At 40.6% G+C, this 19,171-nt stretch overlaps 1 protein-coding gene across 1 annotated transcript in view; it reads left to right on the plus strand.

Annotated features, from left to right (window-relative positions):
• The window catches only part of ITM2B (integral membrane protein 2B), a 30,772-nt gene that overhangs the window by 6,213 nt on the left and 5,388 nt on the right, over positions 1–19,171 (plus strand). The window contains exons 2-4 of the mRNA XM_069881543.1: positions 11,768–11,896; positions 13,984–14,190; positions 16,625–16,735. Coding sequence (XP_069737644.1) covers positions 11,768–11,896; positions 13,984–14,190; positions 16,625–16,735 — 447 coding nt within the window. The remainder of the gene's footprint in view (positions 1–11,767; positions 11,897–13,983; positions 14,191–16,624; positions 16,736–19,171) is intronic.

Genomic DNA, 19,171 nt, shown 5'->3' on the forward strand with positions numbered 1-19,171 from the left:
GCTTTGGTTTAGCAGTACAGCCATTCTCCAGAAAAATGATACTTAATCTTTCAAACAGGATGTATTCTACCAGACCTTTGTGCTGACTGTTCCATCAGTTGTTTGTATCATTTACAGTTTTGGCTGTCTGAGCAAGGGCTGATGGTCCGAACATATCGTTTACAGCTTATATGAATTCAGTGCAGGGATGAGCATAGAGACAATGCAAATGCTTCATGCAGTTCTTAGCAGTTTCTCTCTTCAGACTAACAGGCTTGTAGTTGGCTGAGCCCCCTTGCCTAAAAATGTGTTTTGAAAACTTTTTTTTGCTTGATGTTGTTATGTGGCAAAGTCTGTAGCTAGGTGAGTGTTTAGATAGTGCAAGATCTAGAGAAACTGTCCTGCGCTGTGATGTACCCTTGTCGTTAATGCCATATATACTTATTTATGTTCACTCCTGTCTTTCTGAGATGCAATACGCTGTTCTTCTGATAAGCTTCGAGAAGCTAGTTTGGATATTAACGTTTCATAGTGGTATGAAAAATATACTTAAGCAGAAGCCATTGGAACCAAGAGTTCTGTGCAGTGTGAAAAGTTAAATACCTGTGTCAAGGTCAAATGCTGAACTTCCCTGTAAAACATTTAAAAGAAAGCTTTCTTGCAGTCAGTATTTTCAAAGGAAATGGTTTAGACTCCTTCCATTCTAATGAATATTTACTTCTGCATGAATTGTCTATTTCAAGAAAAGTTTGAAGTATTTTCATGAAAAGTTTACAATTGCAAATGTAATCTAACAGTTGTGTTTTTCTAGACTCAAATCAGTTTTGTTATTTGTGTGGTGGTTTTTTTTTGTTGTCAGTAATTTAATAAATTTTTATCGTAATGGTGGAGGGCATTATAAGAATGGTTAGCATACTTACCTTCCATAATGTTTTCAATTAACTATTCTGCAGTTGTGATTTTGTAATATTTGTCAGCATTATATGTGTTTTCTATCCAGTATCCACTAGCTACTGGCACTAAATATCTGGCATACCAAGAAAATAGTTCTCTCTGTGAGTCTCAGGAAATATCTTCAAAAGCAAACATTGCATTTTTAAGGCCTAGTAATTTTAAATGTTCTTTATTCTGTGGCTTGCAAAAACATTATGACGTATTTCAAACATAAGCACTACAGCAGGGATAAATAATGGTGTGTTTTGTTAGCTATTGCATAGATCCCTTATTCCCCTTGCCCCCCCTTTATACCATGGATGACAATGGTTAGCATTATCCCTTTTTAGGCTCCTGATCCATATGAATAATACAACATTCATTTTCTTACTATTTATGTAGTGCTTTTTATCCTCAGTGGAAGTTACTTTGAGTCTGCAGATGAAAAGCATGCTAATTTATAAATTTTGTATATCTGTCCTAATTTTACAGATGTGGTAAACCACAGGAATGGGATAATTAATAAGGTTGAGCTCTGCAGTGAAGTCAGAAATGGTTTTGCAGCAGACATCTTGTGGCCTAGGGTTTGGACCACAGTGGACATACAGAGACTGCAGCTCCTGTCTGAGAGATCCATGTGGCGTCTCTAAGCAAGGGTCCTTTGTGCAACAACCGTACAAAATTTACCATGAAAAAAAACGGCAAAGTAGTATTTGCCCAACAGTTATTACGGAGATCATGGAAAAAAGTTGGTATCTTGTTTGTCCTTTCCTTAATGTCAGTGTGTGTGTATATATACAAATATTATATATACAAATATTTTTATAAAATTTGTATATTATGTATGTAATATATATTATTTTATATATATATACACACACACATAAAAGTAAAACCCACAGGCATCTTAAGAGCAGAGTTGCTTGAATGCAAATTCTTGGATAATTTGTGGTTGTCCTCCTCCTAGGGAGGTTGTCGTCTTGCCTTTGATGGTGGCTTTCTGCTGTTTTGAGGGTAGAGTGAGATGGTGGAATGACTGTGGAAAGCGTACACTGGGGAGATCATAACTGGGAGGGCAGTGATCTCTTGGGTAGGTCTTAGATGGCTGCTGAATCACAAAGGTCTAGTTATTTATTTCAAAATATATAGTCTATGTAGAAAACCCTTGCAAGCTACACATTTGAAAATGCAGTACCCTTGGCAGAGTGGGAGGCTGAACGTGACTCTTTGAGGCTGCTGTGTGGTGAGCTGTCTCGCCTAAGGTTTGCAGTTTTGGGAAGTTCCCTTGGTGCCTGGTGAGGTGTTTGAACACCAGCCAGTGTCTGTGTTTTGTCGGGGTGTGACGCAGCCAGGTGCCAGGTACCGGGGCGCGTGCTCCACTGCAGGCTCTGAATGGTCTGAGGCAGTGAAGCCCTTTGGATGGTTACAACAGTTACGGCTAGGAAGAGGGTAGAATTAAATGTAAGCCTTCCAAAGTCAGCTCATCTGAGCTGATAGTCGTAAGTGCTACAATTAAATGCTATTCTGTATTTGCATATAGAATGGCTTCCACTTGGAGAACTTTGCTTGCTCTACAGGTACTACGCATCTTAATTCACTAATACCTGTATTAGCAAGGTATGTGTTTTTAAGGACAGGGCGGCCATTCACAGGGACCCCAACAGGCTACAGTAATGGGCTGAACAAAACCTCATAGTTTCAGAAATACCCAATGCAAAGCGTTGTGCCTAGAACAGCCTCATCCTCTCCATAAGGACAGGCTGGGAAGCTGCTCTGCCTGAGAAAGGCCCAGGGCTGCTGGTGGGCAGTCAGCTGGGCACGAGTCACTGACATCACTGAGGGGTGAGAGCTTTCACATCCAAAAAAAGACATCAACAGACTTGAGTCCAGCAGGGGCCACAGCAATGGTTGGTTGGGGGCTGGACCACATGCTCTGTGAGGAGTGGGCCTTGTTCAGCCTGGAGATGAGACAACTGCTGGAGGAGTTCACAGCAGCTTCCTGGTGCCAGGGGAGGTGACTGAAAAGACGGTGGCCTTAAACTGAAAAAGGAGACCTTCTAACTTGTGTATAAACCAAATATTTTTCAGTCTGAGGGAAACTGAATGCTGAGCAGGTTGCCTAGAGAAGTTTTGAAGTTGCACTCCTTGGAGGTTTTCAAAACCTGGCTGGACAAGAGCTGTGAGCAAGCCTGGACAGGCTTCAGAGTCCACTCTCCTTCTGAGCAAGAGGGTAGACTAGAGGCCTCCCAAGTGGTTTCTGTAATGCTAGAGTCTGCTTTTGAGAGAAACTGAGACAGTGTTTGCAACTTGCTTGAGATGACATACCATCTGTGGCTGAACTGGGAATAGACTTATTAAATTCCGAGGCTCAGTGGTGCGTATGTGCATGCTAATGAGATCTCTTGGGTGAAAGAGCCATCACCGCCTGGGAAAATAGCCTTGAGAGAAATCTAGGTTAAACCCACATAGTGTTCCATCATACTGATGTCTGATTCAGGCAGTCATAGGGAAAAAGCAGAGAAATTTCAGACACAAGAAGTGAGCAGGATAAGGAAGAGACAGGAACTGGAACAATCAAGGTCAAAAAGATAATTTAGTATTGATCCATTTTAAGTGGAATAGGAACCTTTTAAGTTCCTGTTTTCAAGCACTGATCTAATTCTAGATAAAGTCAAGAGAAATATTGTGCTTAAAGTTACAGATTTATTTAGTGTAGTTTTTGTAAGTAAGGTAGAAAGCAAGTCAATTTTAAGTCAAGGAATGCGGGTGGGGAATGCGGGTGGGGAAAAGGGTTTATTCTGGCTACTTAAAAATGAATCATTTTTGAAAAGTGAACAGTTTTAGTGAAATGCTGTGTTTGACATGCTATAACCATAAAGGGTGCAGTGATTTTGTTTCCTGAATGCAAAATGTATTCTGAAAAATGTCCCATATAACCTCTTAGTTTTGGGGTGTCTTGTTTTAAAACAGTAAATATCCGTCAGATGCCTCATGCCCGATATCTGTGCAAGCTTTCATCTGGGTGTTTTCGTCTATGGCTTGCAAACTGTTGCAACCAGAACGCCTTACTTAAAATGCTTGAGAAAAGTAGGTGTGGAATGCAGAACAGATTTCCATCGTTACAATTTATGAAAACATATAGGTAAATTCATCAATATTTATATGTCATATAAAAAAGCCTGGCTTCCACCACCTCTTTGCTAGCCAAGCTTATGAAAACTTTTTGTATTCAGTACAGTACAGTGGCAGTTGTGGATCTCTAGCTGTCAGTGGCATAAGAATTTTTGAAATTCGGCATCCAGACGTGTAAAGACAACACATTTTCCAAGTGTTGTAGGTTTAATTGAGGTTTCATGTTGTGAGCAAGGGGTGGGAAGAAGGCAGGAGAATCACAAAGCCCCAAAGCAAAGGAAATAAAGCATGCGTGAAGCTTTATTACTTGTCTAGCCCAGACACAGCACTCCTGGGTTTTTTAGGGGGTTTTTTTGGTTTTTTTTTGTTTTTTATTTAAATGATCCATTAATCCTCCCTGCATATTGTTAGTGTTACTCAAAAACTCTAGATGTGTATCACAGAATGGCTGCAGTTGAAAGGGTCCTTCGGAGGTTTTCCTGTCCAAACCCCCCTCTCAAGCAGGGCCACCTAAAGCCCAGTGCCCAGGACCACATCCAGACAGCTATGGAGATCTCCTAGGATGGAGACTCCACAGCCTCCCTGGGCAGCCTGTGCTCAGTCTCCCTCACAGTAAAAAAAAAAAATAGTATTTCCCAGTGTTATGAAGGAATATAAAGTGGTATTAAGATCCTATTGTGCTAAATGCTGTAGGGAAAAAGAAATTAGGGCAGCCCTTGGCTGTGTGCGTTTACAGTGAAATGGAGGACAAGAAGCACAGGAGTGTTGTTTGATGGGGAAGGCAAAAGGTACAGCGCTTCTGTAGGCATAGCCCAGCTCCTCTGCCCAAAAGTGTTCCACACTGATGTGGGTTTATCTTGTAGCAGTAGTGAAGGGGGGAAATGGAAATAAGGTGTGCCCAGTACTGTGCCCGTGGCAGAGACCAGAGTGCTCAGCTTTGGGATGAGGAAAGACATGGGGGGCAAAGATGCAGGTTTGGAAGGAAATTATAGGAAGGTTTAATACCACTAGGCTTGGTGATTAGAGAAGGGAGTTAGGGAGTCTTGGAACTGAACAGAGAGAAAAGAAACGGTTAGTGGAACACAGCTTGAAGAAAACGGAGTAAAATATAGTGTGCACTTAGTTGCACAACTCCTGTAGACAGACTGGGGTGAAGATATACCCAGAACGTGCATGTGAATCACCTGAAGAAAGTCCTTGCCTGGTCTGTGAAGACAGAACTTTCAGGCCCTTTAAATAAGTGTTTCTGTGTTGGTTTTTTTCCCCACTCTCTAGTCTATGTAAGACCAAAGCTAACAATAAAAATAACCACTCTTAACAATACTACTCCCAAATTTAGTCAAAGGAGCAGACTAGATATTTACAGGCTTCTTCCGTCTTTACCCACCCTCTCTAACTGTTAGCTGCTATCAAGTTCTGCAGTCACTTATCTCAGAAGTTGAAGGCAGTGTTTTGGTAAATCAGGATTACTCACATTGGTTAGGAGTTGCAGGATTACTCTTCCAAGACAGCTTCTTTTATTGTGCCTTTGTCACGTAGCTGAGGGTGAACTGCTGATTCACATCCTTTACATTCACTTTGCAGTTGTAATTTTCCTTGATTTTGTGCAGATAAATTGAATTCTTCTTGTTCTACCATGTTTCTCTCTAGTTTTATTTCCTGCTCCCCTTTTCTTGCCTGTTTTCTCCTTTGTAGTTTTCCTTTTACCTCGTATCTTTCCCAATGAACGCAACTTTTTTTTTCCCCCCCTTGCACCAGTTCCCTTCTCAAGATGACCCTGACCTGGATGCTTATATTAATGTTTTTATTCTGTGATGCTTATGATGTTTGAACCATGAAATAAGTCATTTGACACATACCTCATTTTTATTAAAATACCCCCATTACTTGGTGAAAGGCAGTTTTCAACTAATATAAAAGTGACCTTGGACTTTGAACTTAGGAAACGTCTTGGAATGCATTTTCATCTTGCTGCTGGATTCCTTAGTGCTGTACAAGACATTTTGTATTTACAACATTATTATGTTTTAGAACATACACAGGTATTAGAAATACAGGAAAAGGTTAATTAATCTTCCTGGTTATCCAAGCTACATGACTGCAGCAGCAATAACCAGAAATAAGGTCTGGTTTTCGTGCTATTCTTTTGGCAGAGAGCCTTCGGCCAGATGGACAAGTCCCTGTCCATCCTGACAGAGGAGGAACTGGCAGTGCTGCCACAGAAGGGATGCAGTGTTCAGATATCAACTGCACATAAACAACCATAGCTTGTTTTCAGGCTTCATAATCTGGATAGAGAGAATACGTCACTCCTTGTGATAAGCAAGAGATCTCTGAAGCCTTTATTGTATAAGGAGTCTGTTTTCCCAGCTAGCAAGTTAAAAGATCATTGTACTTTAAATTTAAATTTAAGTTTATTAGGAAGCATAAAATCGCTGCTTGAGAGGCAGATCAGTACGATGGCCTTCCAGATTTGCAGCATCTGCCAAGTGAGGAGTCTTGTAAAAGCTTGCCTTAATTTCCCATCTGCAATGAGTAATAAATAGAATACCAGGCTTGGAGCCGTCTTCAGACAGGAATACCATGGGAGGAACGCAGAGCTCTTTCTAAATGGAGTTAATTTTAAATTGACTGTCTTTTGGGAGCATTTTCTATAGATCTCAGATTTACAAGTCAGAGTGGGCGAGCCTGACCAAGAGAATTTGGTTTATACAGCCGTTGGTCACTATTTTATTTCAAGGCTTTTTCGTCTCCCTCATTAAAAAGCACTTTTAGGGAAGTCATCATTAACTTCTCCTTATTCCTCTAATTAAAGCTGCAGCTGGTCAATATTTGCCTTTAGGAAGCTCAGTCTGCCCCACTGCATTCTGTCCATCCCTGTGAGCTAACTGATATTCAAAGGATCTTGAAAGAAAACTGTCTGAACAGCTTCCAGCCAGTTCTACCCACACTAATTGTCAGATTTTATATGTGTGCGTGTATATATATATATTAGATGTTATTCTCAGATTCATAATTATGGATGGTTTGTGTATTACGCTACAGTCATTTTTAGTAATATTTGTGATACTCGGTGATACCTGCATCTGGTTTCTTTGGATCAAAGGCTGCATGTTGGTTCTGAAAGACTTTTCCCCCTCCCAAAATTACTTTTATTACTATTGTATCTATTTTTAAATTTGGGGTATTTTCTTTTGCATAGATGCACAATGGTCATACAATATTCTGGACTCTCCACCGCATATCCAAGCACATCCTTCTTATCTAGTTTAGGGCGATTCTTACCTAATTGATTAGTATCTTTCTTTTTTTTTCTAAATCATATAATTAATGTGTCCTTAATTTCTGCAGAGGAGCAAGGTCTGGTCATCTTCTCACCCATTTTAGTATGAACTAAGTTTTTAATCTGCTTTACTTTCATAACATTAAAGCAATTATATTCCACTATGTACAGAAACCCACTAGGGGAAAATCTAAGCAATTACCAAGTCTAATTATACACATTTGTGGCTCAGTATTGAAGTTTCTTAGAAGAATTTTATGATGTTACCCCAAACATGAATTTGGTGTTTCTGAAATTCAGCATTTATTTAAAGGAGGAAAAAAAAGAAGATGTATCATTAAAATTGAACTGAAAATAGCAAGAGAATATATGGCTAGTAGCTGTTAATAACTGCTATTGTTTGCAGATTTAGAGGTTATTAATTTTTTTCTTTCAATCCATTCCAGAACAGTTAATGCTCATTGTTGTAAGTACCTTCCTGTGAAGATCTCTCTTCCTGTAATTGAGAGGTGCTTCAGTAAACAGTTTGTGGTATCATTTGTCCATCTCCAAAGTATTTAATGGTTCCCGTAACAAGACAGATGCAGCCTAAGTTAGCTGCTGCGGTTACTGATGAAGGGATCTTTACTGAAAAGTGCAATCATCTTCTAACTTCTTTGTGAGAAGACAGATTTGAATCTTGCCAATCTCAAATAATAGAGAATTTAATACTTCCTATTTTGTATCTGCAGGAAAATTGTTCCTGCAGAGCTTGAAGCTATTCAGGTTGGAAAGTTCTGAACTGTTTAACACTGTAGGATTTAGTGTACAAGTGGCAAAGAGGTGCTTCTGTTTCATGTCTTGACCATGGGAAACAGGCTAATCAAATGTTTTCCAATTAGAACGATCAGCTAATCAACGAAAACAAGCCAGTATTGGGCTTGCATCCAGTTCCTCCTAAGGCATTTTGCATCAGAGAAGATTAGTTCTGTGGCATTTTCATAAGGTTGAGGATTCACCAGGGAGCTGGAAGTACAGGGCTCAGGGATAAAGCAGAAGAAGGGAAAGAAAAGGACCGCAACAGTGATGATGAATTATTGCTGCTCACAAAAGTAGAGAGGGCATATTTTTAGAGGTCAGTCTTCACCTCGAGTATACGCTGCTTTCTTTTGTCAGATACCTCTGGCGGTGGAAGGCTGACCTAGAGAAAAATCAGTCAGTGAGGCTGCCATCGCATGTTGTGCTCTGGCTTTAGGAGCTGGCACTGCTATCTAGTAATAAAGTGCATTTGTAAGTACTAATTCAGCACTGTCCCTCTTCATGGGGATCTGCTTTCACTTATGTTTTGTCTTTCAGCACGAGTCACCTGGCAGGAGGGTGAGCATCCATCACACTCTGTTCTCTTGCAGTGCGCAGGGTCAGATTTATGCAGTGAGGGATGAATTACTCTTTTGGGTCAATCCAGCCCAAACTAAGCTGCCATGGCAACAATACAAAAGCTTAGCCACAGGGCAGCTACTAATATGAGTATAATTTAGCTTCAGTGGGTTATTTACAATATTTTACTTTAAGGCGGTTTTAAACTGCCTTGATGATGTACTTAATTATCAAATTCAGAAAAGGAAATCAATTCCATGTTCTCCTTCAATGGCATAAAATGTTTTCAGTGTTACCTAACGCTCGTGGCTCCTTTGTACTGAGATGCAGTACTTTACTGAACTCTTCTAAGCAAGAGGCTAAACTGGCCTTATACTCTTGCTCTAAATTTGGTGCACTGCTGTCAGGAGGCTGTGGGCAGCTCAGTGCAATAGGCAACTACAAATAAAAATTACGCTAATGTGCCACCATTAGGGTTGCCTTCAGATATAACAATGATAACGATAAAATATAGCTGCTGGTAGAGGATTACAGAATTGTACTAAACCTGTTGTTTACATAGGTCATCTCATATATCAAAGCAAAATTATTTAGGGCAGAATACTGATGAATTTGTCCTTCAGGTTCCTCCTAGCGTGATAAAAGTAACTTCCTTTTTCTGTTTATTTACGTGGCCTATGCAAAATTAATTTGACGTTAAACCCCATTTCCAGGTAGGCATTTGTGCTGTGTCTGCTTTCTGCACCATTTCCCGGGTGCATATTTTGTCAGTCTTTCTTGATGCAAAAACGGAAGACACAGTTATTCCACTAATGGATAATTCTGCTTGGAGCTTAGAAAAAGGGAGGAAATAAAAGCAGCTCTGGGGAAGAATAAATATACTCTTCATATTTTTCACAAGGGAATATTTGGGCATTGTGTCCCAGAGCCAGTTTGCTGTCTGTTTTTCTGATGTTAACTTATAGTAATTCAAATGACAGCTATTTTTAAAAGTTTTGATCAGGTGTCCTTTATGCTTGGAAATACCCAGGGAAGTAGTTACCTAATGATACAGGGCAACATAAAAATAAAAATCCTTACTTTACCTAGTTTAGATTTATAATTGAGATGATTTATAGAAAAATCCATGGTGAATCTTAACCTGACCTGAAAGTTAATTAGATTACCATGGGAATTATGTTCTGTTCTCAGTCTTTGCAAACTGCCACAAAGCACACAGCTAGTAATCCTGTAATTCTTTACATTTATTTCTTAAATGATTAGTAATGCAAAACTTTTGAAAGTTGTTACTTGTCTTTTCATTCTGCTTTTTCAGTCCACGGCAACGGTTCTCGAGCTACTCTCACTTAGCCTTGTCATGTTTCCCAGAAACATTGGTTGGAAGCAGCCTCTGGAAGTCATCTAGTGCAACCTCCCTTTAGAAACAGGATGGTTGCCAAAGCAAGACCAGCCATGGCTTTGTCTAGTTGAGTCTTGAAAACCTCCAGAGACAGAGATTTCACAACCTGACTTACTGTAGTAGTTTGCAAGGTAACGTAAAACAAAATCTGTGAGATATCTTCGGAGTTCAACTCTAAATATTTCCGAATCAGATTTTGGCAGCTCTTGCCAGGCGAAGAAGTTGCATTGCCTCTTTTTTATGAAAGGGGATTGCAATGTGCTGTAAAGGTGGGTTTCACATTGCTTAAGTGTACCTGCATCTGAATTAAGTACCTAGTTTGTCAACCAAGGACTCTCCATCTATAATCCATGTGAAGGAGTGCCTCCAAAAGCCTGCCTCTTCCGCTCAGAGGGGATTGGGATGAGTCAGTCTTGGGAAGTGCCTCTTTTCACCCACCATTTACAGGGAGGATCTCCTTCCCATTTGATGTCAGACTTGCTGAGATGGCCTCTATCAGATGAGAGGCGATCCTTCTCCACTGGCACAAGGCAGCACGGGGACTACACCCATGGCTTTGTTCAGGTGGGAAATCATTGTAATTGGCAAATATCAAAAAATACCAGAGGCAGAACATCAACTGACAACCTGAGCTATCCGTTGTTTCTCAAGTGCTTCCCTCATGCTGTTCCTCCATTTTCTTGTTTGGGGTTTTTTGTTGTTTGGCTGTAATTATCTTGGCTTGGTTGCCATGTTACCCTATTGGGGTTTTTTTGTTACAAAGGGGTAATGTATTGGTTTGTATTTATTTGAATTCTTACATTTTCCCAGGATTATCATGACTTGGAAGAGGGTGACTCAAAGATGGGGGAGGCTTTTTTGGTTGTATTTTTATTCTTTTTTTTTTCGGGAGTGAGTTATGCAAACACTTGGGAGGAAAGAGCATTGTGATGTGGCTGATAGAGGAAAGATTTTGCAAGCAGAAGTTTATTGCTTAGGATGCCTGTGGGGACTGCATGGTTATGCAAACTAGTGCCCCAAAGGGGAAACATCCTGTCGTTCCTTTAGCATAACATGCACGCCAGATAGTGAGGCATGGCCAACACTGTCTTAGAGCAGAAAACTTCCCTAACTACAGCTTACAAAGCATCTTTTTTTCATTCCCACTCTTATCCTGCCAGCAAAGAGGTGTTGAAGTCTCTTTCTTCCTGATGAAACAAAATAGGAAAGGATATATTTTGCTGTTCTTATTATCTTTGATCTTTTGTTGCTTCTTCAGGTTCACTTAAATTGCACACACCAAGATAAAAAGGAATCTGACCTTTCTGAATTGACTTCCTCGCTATGCTGTTGCTGTATGGAGGTTGCTTGAGAATGGATATTTTTCTGTTTGTACTCTGTAAAGTGGCTTTCTGTGTGGCATTAGATGTCTTGGGAGATTTTGTTGTATTTTTGTCTGACTTAAGTCTGCTGATTTAGCCAGCGATGATGGCATTAGAAGTGAGTTAGCACAAGTTTTCCTAAACTTTAACTGAAACAGATCTGTTATAAACTTTCCCAAATAAATTATGTTTCCAGACGGTTGTGATAAAAGTGTGTGCAGCTTTTCCTGCTGGATGTTATGTTTGTTCTTGCTGGGCCTGAACAATCTGCTACCGTATGTCTTGGGAACAGTGTGTTGAAGGTCTCTTTCTAATGCATTGCAGGACCCTGAGGATGCTGTGCCTGTCGGGCAGAGGAGGGCTTGGTGCTGGTGCATGTGCTTTGGACTGGCCTTCATGCTGGCTGGTGTGATCCTGGGTGGTGCCTATCTGTACAAATATTTTGCATTCCAGGTAAGTCAAATACCTGTATTGTTGGAGGATTGCAATTTGCTATTATGCCTTAATGTTTGGAAGGGGAGCAACAGACTAAACCAGATAGTCTCACTGCTCTCATTTTTATCCTTCTGCAACTTCAGCTTTTCTACAGGCAAAATATATTGCCTGCTCTGAAGTTACCTGTTGGCAGAGGAGGGCATGAACAAAGCTGGTAAATAAGAGATCAACACTTTTGAAAACATTACTTTGCAGAGAAAGTATTATATTGAAATAGAACACCCCAGTGGTGTCTGTCTCTCCTGTTTTGCAGTGCCAAATACCAGAGGTAGATTGACCCCTTGAAAGCCTCCTTGTTTCATAGAATCATAGAATAGCCAGGTTGGAAAAGACCCACTGGATCAGCAAGTCCAACCATTCTGATTGACCCCAGATTTCCAGGAAACTCGCGGTACTGCTAATGCACAAGAAAGGGACTGTTTGTCAAAGCAGTGCAATGGCTCTCCAGCTTCCTAACCTCCACAGGGACATGAAATACAGGCCCTGCGGGGCACTTGGGAGAAGCACAGTCAACGTGGTTAAACATGCTCTGTCAAGTCTAATCCACGCTGACAAGATTAGACCTCTGACAGTGGACTGTCAGTCTAATAAACAACACTGCGGCAAGAGGAGCCCTGTGAAGGCAGTGATGCCAGGGAGGTGGAACATCTACCTGAAACATGGGAGATCAGTTAAATATTTCTTGGGGGGAATTGTCACTGGGCAGCACTGGATGTGCTGGGCTGTTGCCCAAGTGGTGCATGCACACTCTCCTTCAGAAACTGCCAGAGTTGCAAAATTCACGGGATGAGAAAGGGAGAGTATGAGCAAAACTTGAGTCCCTCTAGCCCACTGGTTAGTGCACATAATTAGAAGGTAGAAATTCTGTGTTCTTGTCTCTGCTACCAGTATTATTTTTTTCCTGGTTTTAATAGCTGCTAATATGGAAGGCAGAGTAATTAAACCTGAGAGATTCTAGCTGAATTTGCAGTTTATAGTCTCTTTGCCTATCACATTAGCCTAATTTACAGGGGAGGAGCAGTTGCAAGCAATGCTTCAACCGCATAGCGCATCTTGGATTAACAAGCTCAGAGTAGCTGAAGGCCTGCTGCATTACTAGTGCGTCTTTCATTCCTGCTTCGCACTACTACTGCCTTTCACCTGCCAGCTAGCCGAGATTGAAAGTGCCATTTAATCCAGACCTGTGGTACTTCTTTATGAGTCAGATCTGCATTGAAGGAAATATTCAGGAATTGAGCTAATATTGCACTGGAGAGTTCTTTTCAATGTAAAACTTTCAATTAATGGCAAGCGTATACGCTTAAGTTGTATGTTTCTAAGTGTCTGGCCTGTAAGGCTTCCTCTGACTCAGGAGTTTGTTTTACACTTCACGTAGGTAACCTGCCATGTGTACTGTGACAGAAGGACATTAATTGGTTGCGTTAGTTTCTTTTCTTATCTTTTTAACCAAAAAATTATTAAACCAAAAAATAATTGATTTTAGAAACTTGCTTTCAGAGCTTCCGAAGCTCTGTAAAACCCAACAACTTCATTGAATAATTGAGCTTGAAAGGAAGGTCTTGAAGTCATCTGGTCCAACCTCCAGCTGCAAGCAAGACCACAGTTAGACTTGCTTTTTGAAAGTGATTTTGATGACCAGTTTCAATGTCTTAAATTGTAATTATTGACTGCAATTAAATAATTATGTAATGACAAAAATATGTGTGCATATAGGTGTAGGAGCTTCATTGTCTTTCTTAAAGTAAGGTGCAATATGCCTCAGATAATGGGTGCAAAATAGAAGACTAGATTTTAAGAACTTGCTTTTTGGGGATCTTGTTTTGCTTGAATTCAAGGGAAGGGTTCCCTTTGAGTTCAGGTGGTTTTACCCATGGTCCTGTTGGAGATAGCAGCTGGCTCCTACTTTGGTTGTGTGAATCAAATAAAAGGGAAAACTTCATCTAGTCTGACAAGTTTTTCTTCTCCACAGTGCTTTGACAATATTAGTTTTAAACTTCTAACAAGGCTACTGACATTTTTGTTGCTGGTTTGTTTACTATTTTTAGCAGGGTGGTGTGTATTTCTGTGGAATAAAGTATATTGAAGATGGCTTAAATTTGCCTGAGTCTGGGGCAGAGGCTCAGAGTGCTCGCTACCACACAATTGAGCAGAATGTTCAGATCCTGGAGGAGGAAGATGTTGAATTTATCAGCGTGCCAGTCCCTGAGTTTGCTGATAGCGATCCTGCAGATATCGTCCATGACTTCCACCGGGTAAGAAATATTTCTGAAGAAGTGGAAAGCATTTAAAACTTGAAATGTTCCTCTTCAGCCATCCTGATAAATGTACTCACAAACTGTTGTGGTGGGGGAAAGGAGAGGGTGGGGGAGGCAGCAGAAACATTTTGATCAGCAGCAGGCTGCAAGCAATTATTAACCAGGCATACAAAGTACAGTGTTATACAATCATCCTGAGGTAGTATGCAAATTGCCATTTGCAAATACAGTTCTGTTTTTAAAAAGGGAAAAAAATCATAGAGCTATTTCCTTTCCTTAGTATGAGGAAATAAAGAATATAGTTGTTGCTGTGCCGACTCCACTGAGCCGGGATTGACCAACTGCTGTGGTGCCGAGGGACATTTGGAGAGGGCTGTCTGTCATATTGTTGACCTTGGCTTGCAGGGGCTGATTGCGTCTGATGTCACTGGGTGTGTTAAAGCACCCCCAGAGGTGCTCTCATAGCATGGCTCAAAAACCCCAAAGCAGCAGCAGAAAGGGAAGGGAGCAACCAGCTGACTGACTGTGGAAGAGCTTGTTTTCCACACGCTGTAAGAAGCCTAGCAGAAACTAAATTTGCCTCATGCACCACAGGCTACTAAAGGCACTGAACTAGGGTATCAGAGAACTTTGAGCTGTTTCTTTGGTTTTTTGTGGAAAAAACTTGGATTGATAGGAATCAATCCATGTTTTTTACACAAAAAGGAAGGAGTACCTCCCATACAAGGACAGGCTGAGAGAGTTGGCATTGTTCAGCCCGGAGAAGAGAAGGCTCCAAGGAGACCTTCCAGAACCTGAAGGGGCTACAAGAAAGCTGGGGAGGGACTGTTCACAAAGGCTTGTGGTGACAGGACTAGGGGCAGTGGGTATAAACTGAAGACGGGCAGATTTAGGCTAGACATAAGGAAGACTTTCTTCACTATGAGAGTGGTGAGGCACTGACACAGGTTGCCCAGGGAAGCTGTGGCTGCCCCATCCCTGGAGGTGTTCAAAGCCAGGTTAGATGGGGCCTTGGGCAGCCTGGGCTGGTGGAATGTCCTTGCCCATGGCAGGGGGGTTGGAACTGGATGACCTTTAAGGTCCCTTCCAACTCAAACTATTCTATGATTGTATGATTTGTGGTAATAAATTTTTGCTAAGACAGTTGACAGGCTTATAGCTCTTAGTATTAATGAAATCTGTAAAATAATTAGAAGCCTCCCTTTGCTGTATCAGCCTGATGGATACTGTCCAATAGCGATGGAATGTTCTACAGCTGGTTTTCGGGAAGCTAAATTTCTATGAACTTTTGGATACTTAGCTGAACAGCTTTTTTAAGCAAGGCTGAAAAAGAAGAATAGGGAAACATCCTAATTTTTATGCAAACCTCAGACTTCAGTTTTCCAGGCAAAATGAGTACTGTCAATCAAATATTCATAACTGGATTTGGAGGAAAACATTGCTTGCTTGAGCTATGCAGTTTAAAAATATTCCCTGAATATATTTAGGAAGCTGCTGTTAAGAGTTAGAGAAAGCCTCTGAAGAGGGAAAACCAGGCAAAAAAAGCAGTATGTGAGAAGTGAAAAGGAACAATAAAATACTAGAAATTTACTTTTTGATGTAATGGGTTAAAGGCTTTGGTCTAAAGGTCAGCATGAAGATCATTTACTATAAGCACAGCACTTACTCCCATGTAATGTGATTAGCTGCACTGATGATTGCTGTAGTTGTACTATTTTGACAGTTAGGCTCTCAGTGCTCAGCATTTTATGTATGTCTGCAGCCTTAGAGCTTTCAGCAGCTTGAGATAATGTCGTCTTTAGGAAGAACAGATGCAGTAAAACACAGCTCAGTGAACAGAGCCATAGGATTCATCAGGATTATTTTCTGGGCTTTTATCTCTCTCTCACAATATCAAATAATGGCAAATATTGCAGTTCAGGTGCTATAGATAATTCACTTGTGAATAATCATTAACATTTCAAGTCAGTAGTATTTTTTAACATAGAAGGATTTTTGTTGCGTTATCAGTAACAGTATTTTTTCCTTCATTTTGTTCTTACCCACTATAACAAAATATAAAACTGTGGAGATTAGAGCAAGGTTTTTCCCTGTTGTTTCAAAATGCAGACAATAGGAATAAACGAGCACTGTACTTGATTTCCTAACAGCTCACATCACCTTTGTCATTTCATTACTGTAGTGCATTTGAGCTACTTATTGCCTGCAGCCTTGCACAAATCCCTGTCATAGATTTAAACTTTCATCAAGACTGCCTTTTATTTCTTCATTTACCTACCCTACTCAAATTGAAGTTTGTTGGGTAGATTTCATGGCAAACAAAATGATAATTTAAAGAACAACATGAAGCAATAGCAGTTTAGCAAAGTCTGTATGTGAATTTTCTGATGATCTTGTTATATTTTGATTAAAATAAATATATCCTCAACAGAGACTCACTGCCTATCTCGACCTTAGCCTGGATAAGTGCTATGTGATTCCTCTTAACACTTCAGTTGTTATGCCACCAAAAAATTTCCTGGAGCTGCTCATCAACATCAAGGTATGGTCAAATCATAAGTTATTTGTTCTTAAGACAGGGAAAAAGGAGAATGTCCTTCATCCACCGCAAACTCTGATGTTCACACAAGATGCATGTGTTAGAAAGTTGACTGATCACTAGAGACCTTTACAAAGAGAGGAGAAAGTCTGTAACCTTCTGAGTTAATTAACTACAATCTTGAAGGAATTATTAATTCCAACGAAGACAAAAAAAACCCTGATTTTATTCTTTGATGTTACGAATTTAGCTGACAAATTTGTGTAGGTGTGGTGTACCTGACTCTTTGATAGTAGTCTCTATGGGTTTCAATTTATAATCTGCTGTGACTAAAGTTTCTGTAAAGCGTGGATTCACTGGACTAAGACTGTTTAGGTGAGAGGATTAAAGTAGATACACTGGGATATCTTTTTAATCTGGGTGTGTTTAAAGCATAGGTCCCTGTGTTTAGCCCCTGCTGATCGATCCAGTGGCTTGGGGATGATGCACGTGAGGTGTGTTAGATCTGCTCTGGGTGCTCAGGGGAATTAGATGTGGCACTGCGTGTGATGGACTAGCACTGGATGCAAGTTCTTGAGGCTTCAGCAGCCTTCAGGTGAATCTTCCTGCTTTCACGTGGGTTTTGGAAAGATGATTGGGATTTGTATTGTATGACTAGCAAAGCCCATTTAAGCAAGAGGGAGTTTTGTATTGCTGAATTCCTGCTTCTGCATCTTAAGAAGAATAAATGAGCACCAGGCCTTTGGAATGAGATTCAGCGTCCTTAAAAACAAGAACCCTAGAAGGGACCTCGGGTACCATAGTGACTGAACAACAGAAAATGAGTTTTCAGTATCATGTAGTGGAACCTCCTTATCATGTCCCAGCAGGGTCTGATAGTTGAACACTGCTGCCTGGCCTGTGGTGCTGACTGGCTTGTGGCCAGCTTGAGGACATGCTGTTCTTTTAGTAGTAGTGACTGGATGAAACCTAATGGCCTGTGAAATTGAGGACAAAGTAAATAATCTAATGGGGTCTCTTTCACATGTGTGCTTTTAATGCAGATTTAAATAGTATTGACTCTGGTTTTCAGCCTTCTGGTTTCTGTACAGAACAACAAAATAGTCAGGGTGGGGGAGAATGCTGATAAGCTAACTTGTGTCTTAAGATTTGAGGAGTTTTAAATTCTATTTAAATTCTATTTTCGTGGGCTTTTGTAACATTAGAATGGTTAATATCATCTTTGGGCTTACATCTTAAAACAAGTCTTTGGAATTAGGACTCTAGGAACCATTTTAGCCATTTCTGAGTGGTTCGTGTATATAAATAAATTTGATGTGAAGAATGACTTCACAAGTAAGTCCTCTGCTGCTTTTTTGATGCCTATTTTGAGACTGGCTATTTAACCACACTTTCGTTTCCAGTACTTAAGGATGAGGTGGTGTTTGTAAAACTCAGTGACCCCATATTTCTTTACTTCGTGTATGCTGTTTTGTTTCCATTTTTAGTTCACAACAACTCCGCTGTTAGGATCTGTTATTTTCCTACTTTGTCATTGGTACTAAATCAAATACGCGTGGTTTATGAGCAAGAGCATAACCAGGCATCATATATTTAATTGAAAATCTGTGCAAAAGCTAACTGGTTTGACCATTGCGCCAGCAATGAGTGCTCTAATTTTGAGACATCTGTTTAATTCTTATTGTGTTAACAAAAAGCTGTTGGCATTTGATGTCTTAGAAAATCAGGCTAAATGTTTTGTAACTGAAATATGGGAAACTGTTCTACAGATGCATGAAGTGAGTAAATTTCTGTTCACTACCCTGCAGTCACACTGGTTGCACAAATAAAAAAAACTATGAAATTAAAGTCTTCATTTCATTGTAATGAGCTCTGAATACATGCAGAGGGTGTTTTATGAAAATGGAGGTGCTCTGGGCTGTTTTGTTTTTTAAAAAAGTAATTTTTTTACTGTGAGGGTGGTGAGGCACTGGCACAGGTTGCCCAGAGCAGTCGTGGGTGCCCCATCCCTGGAGGTGTTCAAAGGCCAGGCTGGATGAGGTTTTGAGCAACCTGGTCTAGTGGAAGGTGTCCCTGCCCATGGCGGGGGTTGTGGAACTGGATGATTTTTAAAGGTCCCTCCCAACCCAAATTGTTCTATGATTCTGTGGTCATTTTAGCAAACAGTGAAAAGCCTTCTTTCCTTCGGAAACAAGGCTAAAACCCAGGTATGTTTTCCATCCACCTTGTTCCCGCTGTTGAGCCAACTGGCTGATTTTAACTGTATGTGATGCGCAGGACGTCTTGATGATGACGACATTTGTGAATCTGCTGGGTCCCAGTCCTGGGTAGTAGCTCCTGTGGCAGCTGATCAGAGGAGATTCTTGCACTGAGCTCCCCTTCCTCCTGCATGCCAAAGGAGGGCTGAGAAGGCTGGGTCTGGCAGATCCTAGGAGATCC

Source organism: Phaenicophaeus curvirostris, chromosome 1 (genome assembly GCF_032191515.1).
Source record: "Phaenicophaeus curvirostris isolate KB17595 chromosome 1, BPBGC_Pcur_1.0, whole genome shotgun sequence".
NCBI lineage: Eukaryota > Metazoa > Chordata > Aves > Cuculiformes > Cuculidae > Phaenicophaeus > Phaenicophaeus curvirostris.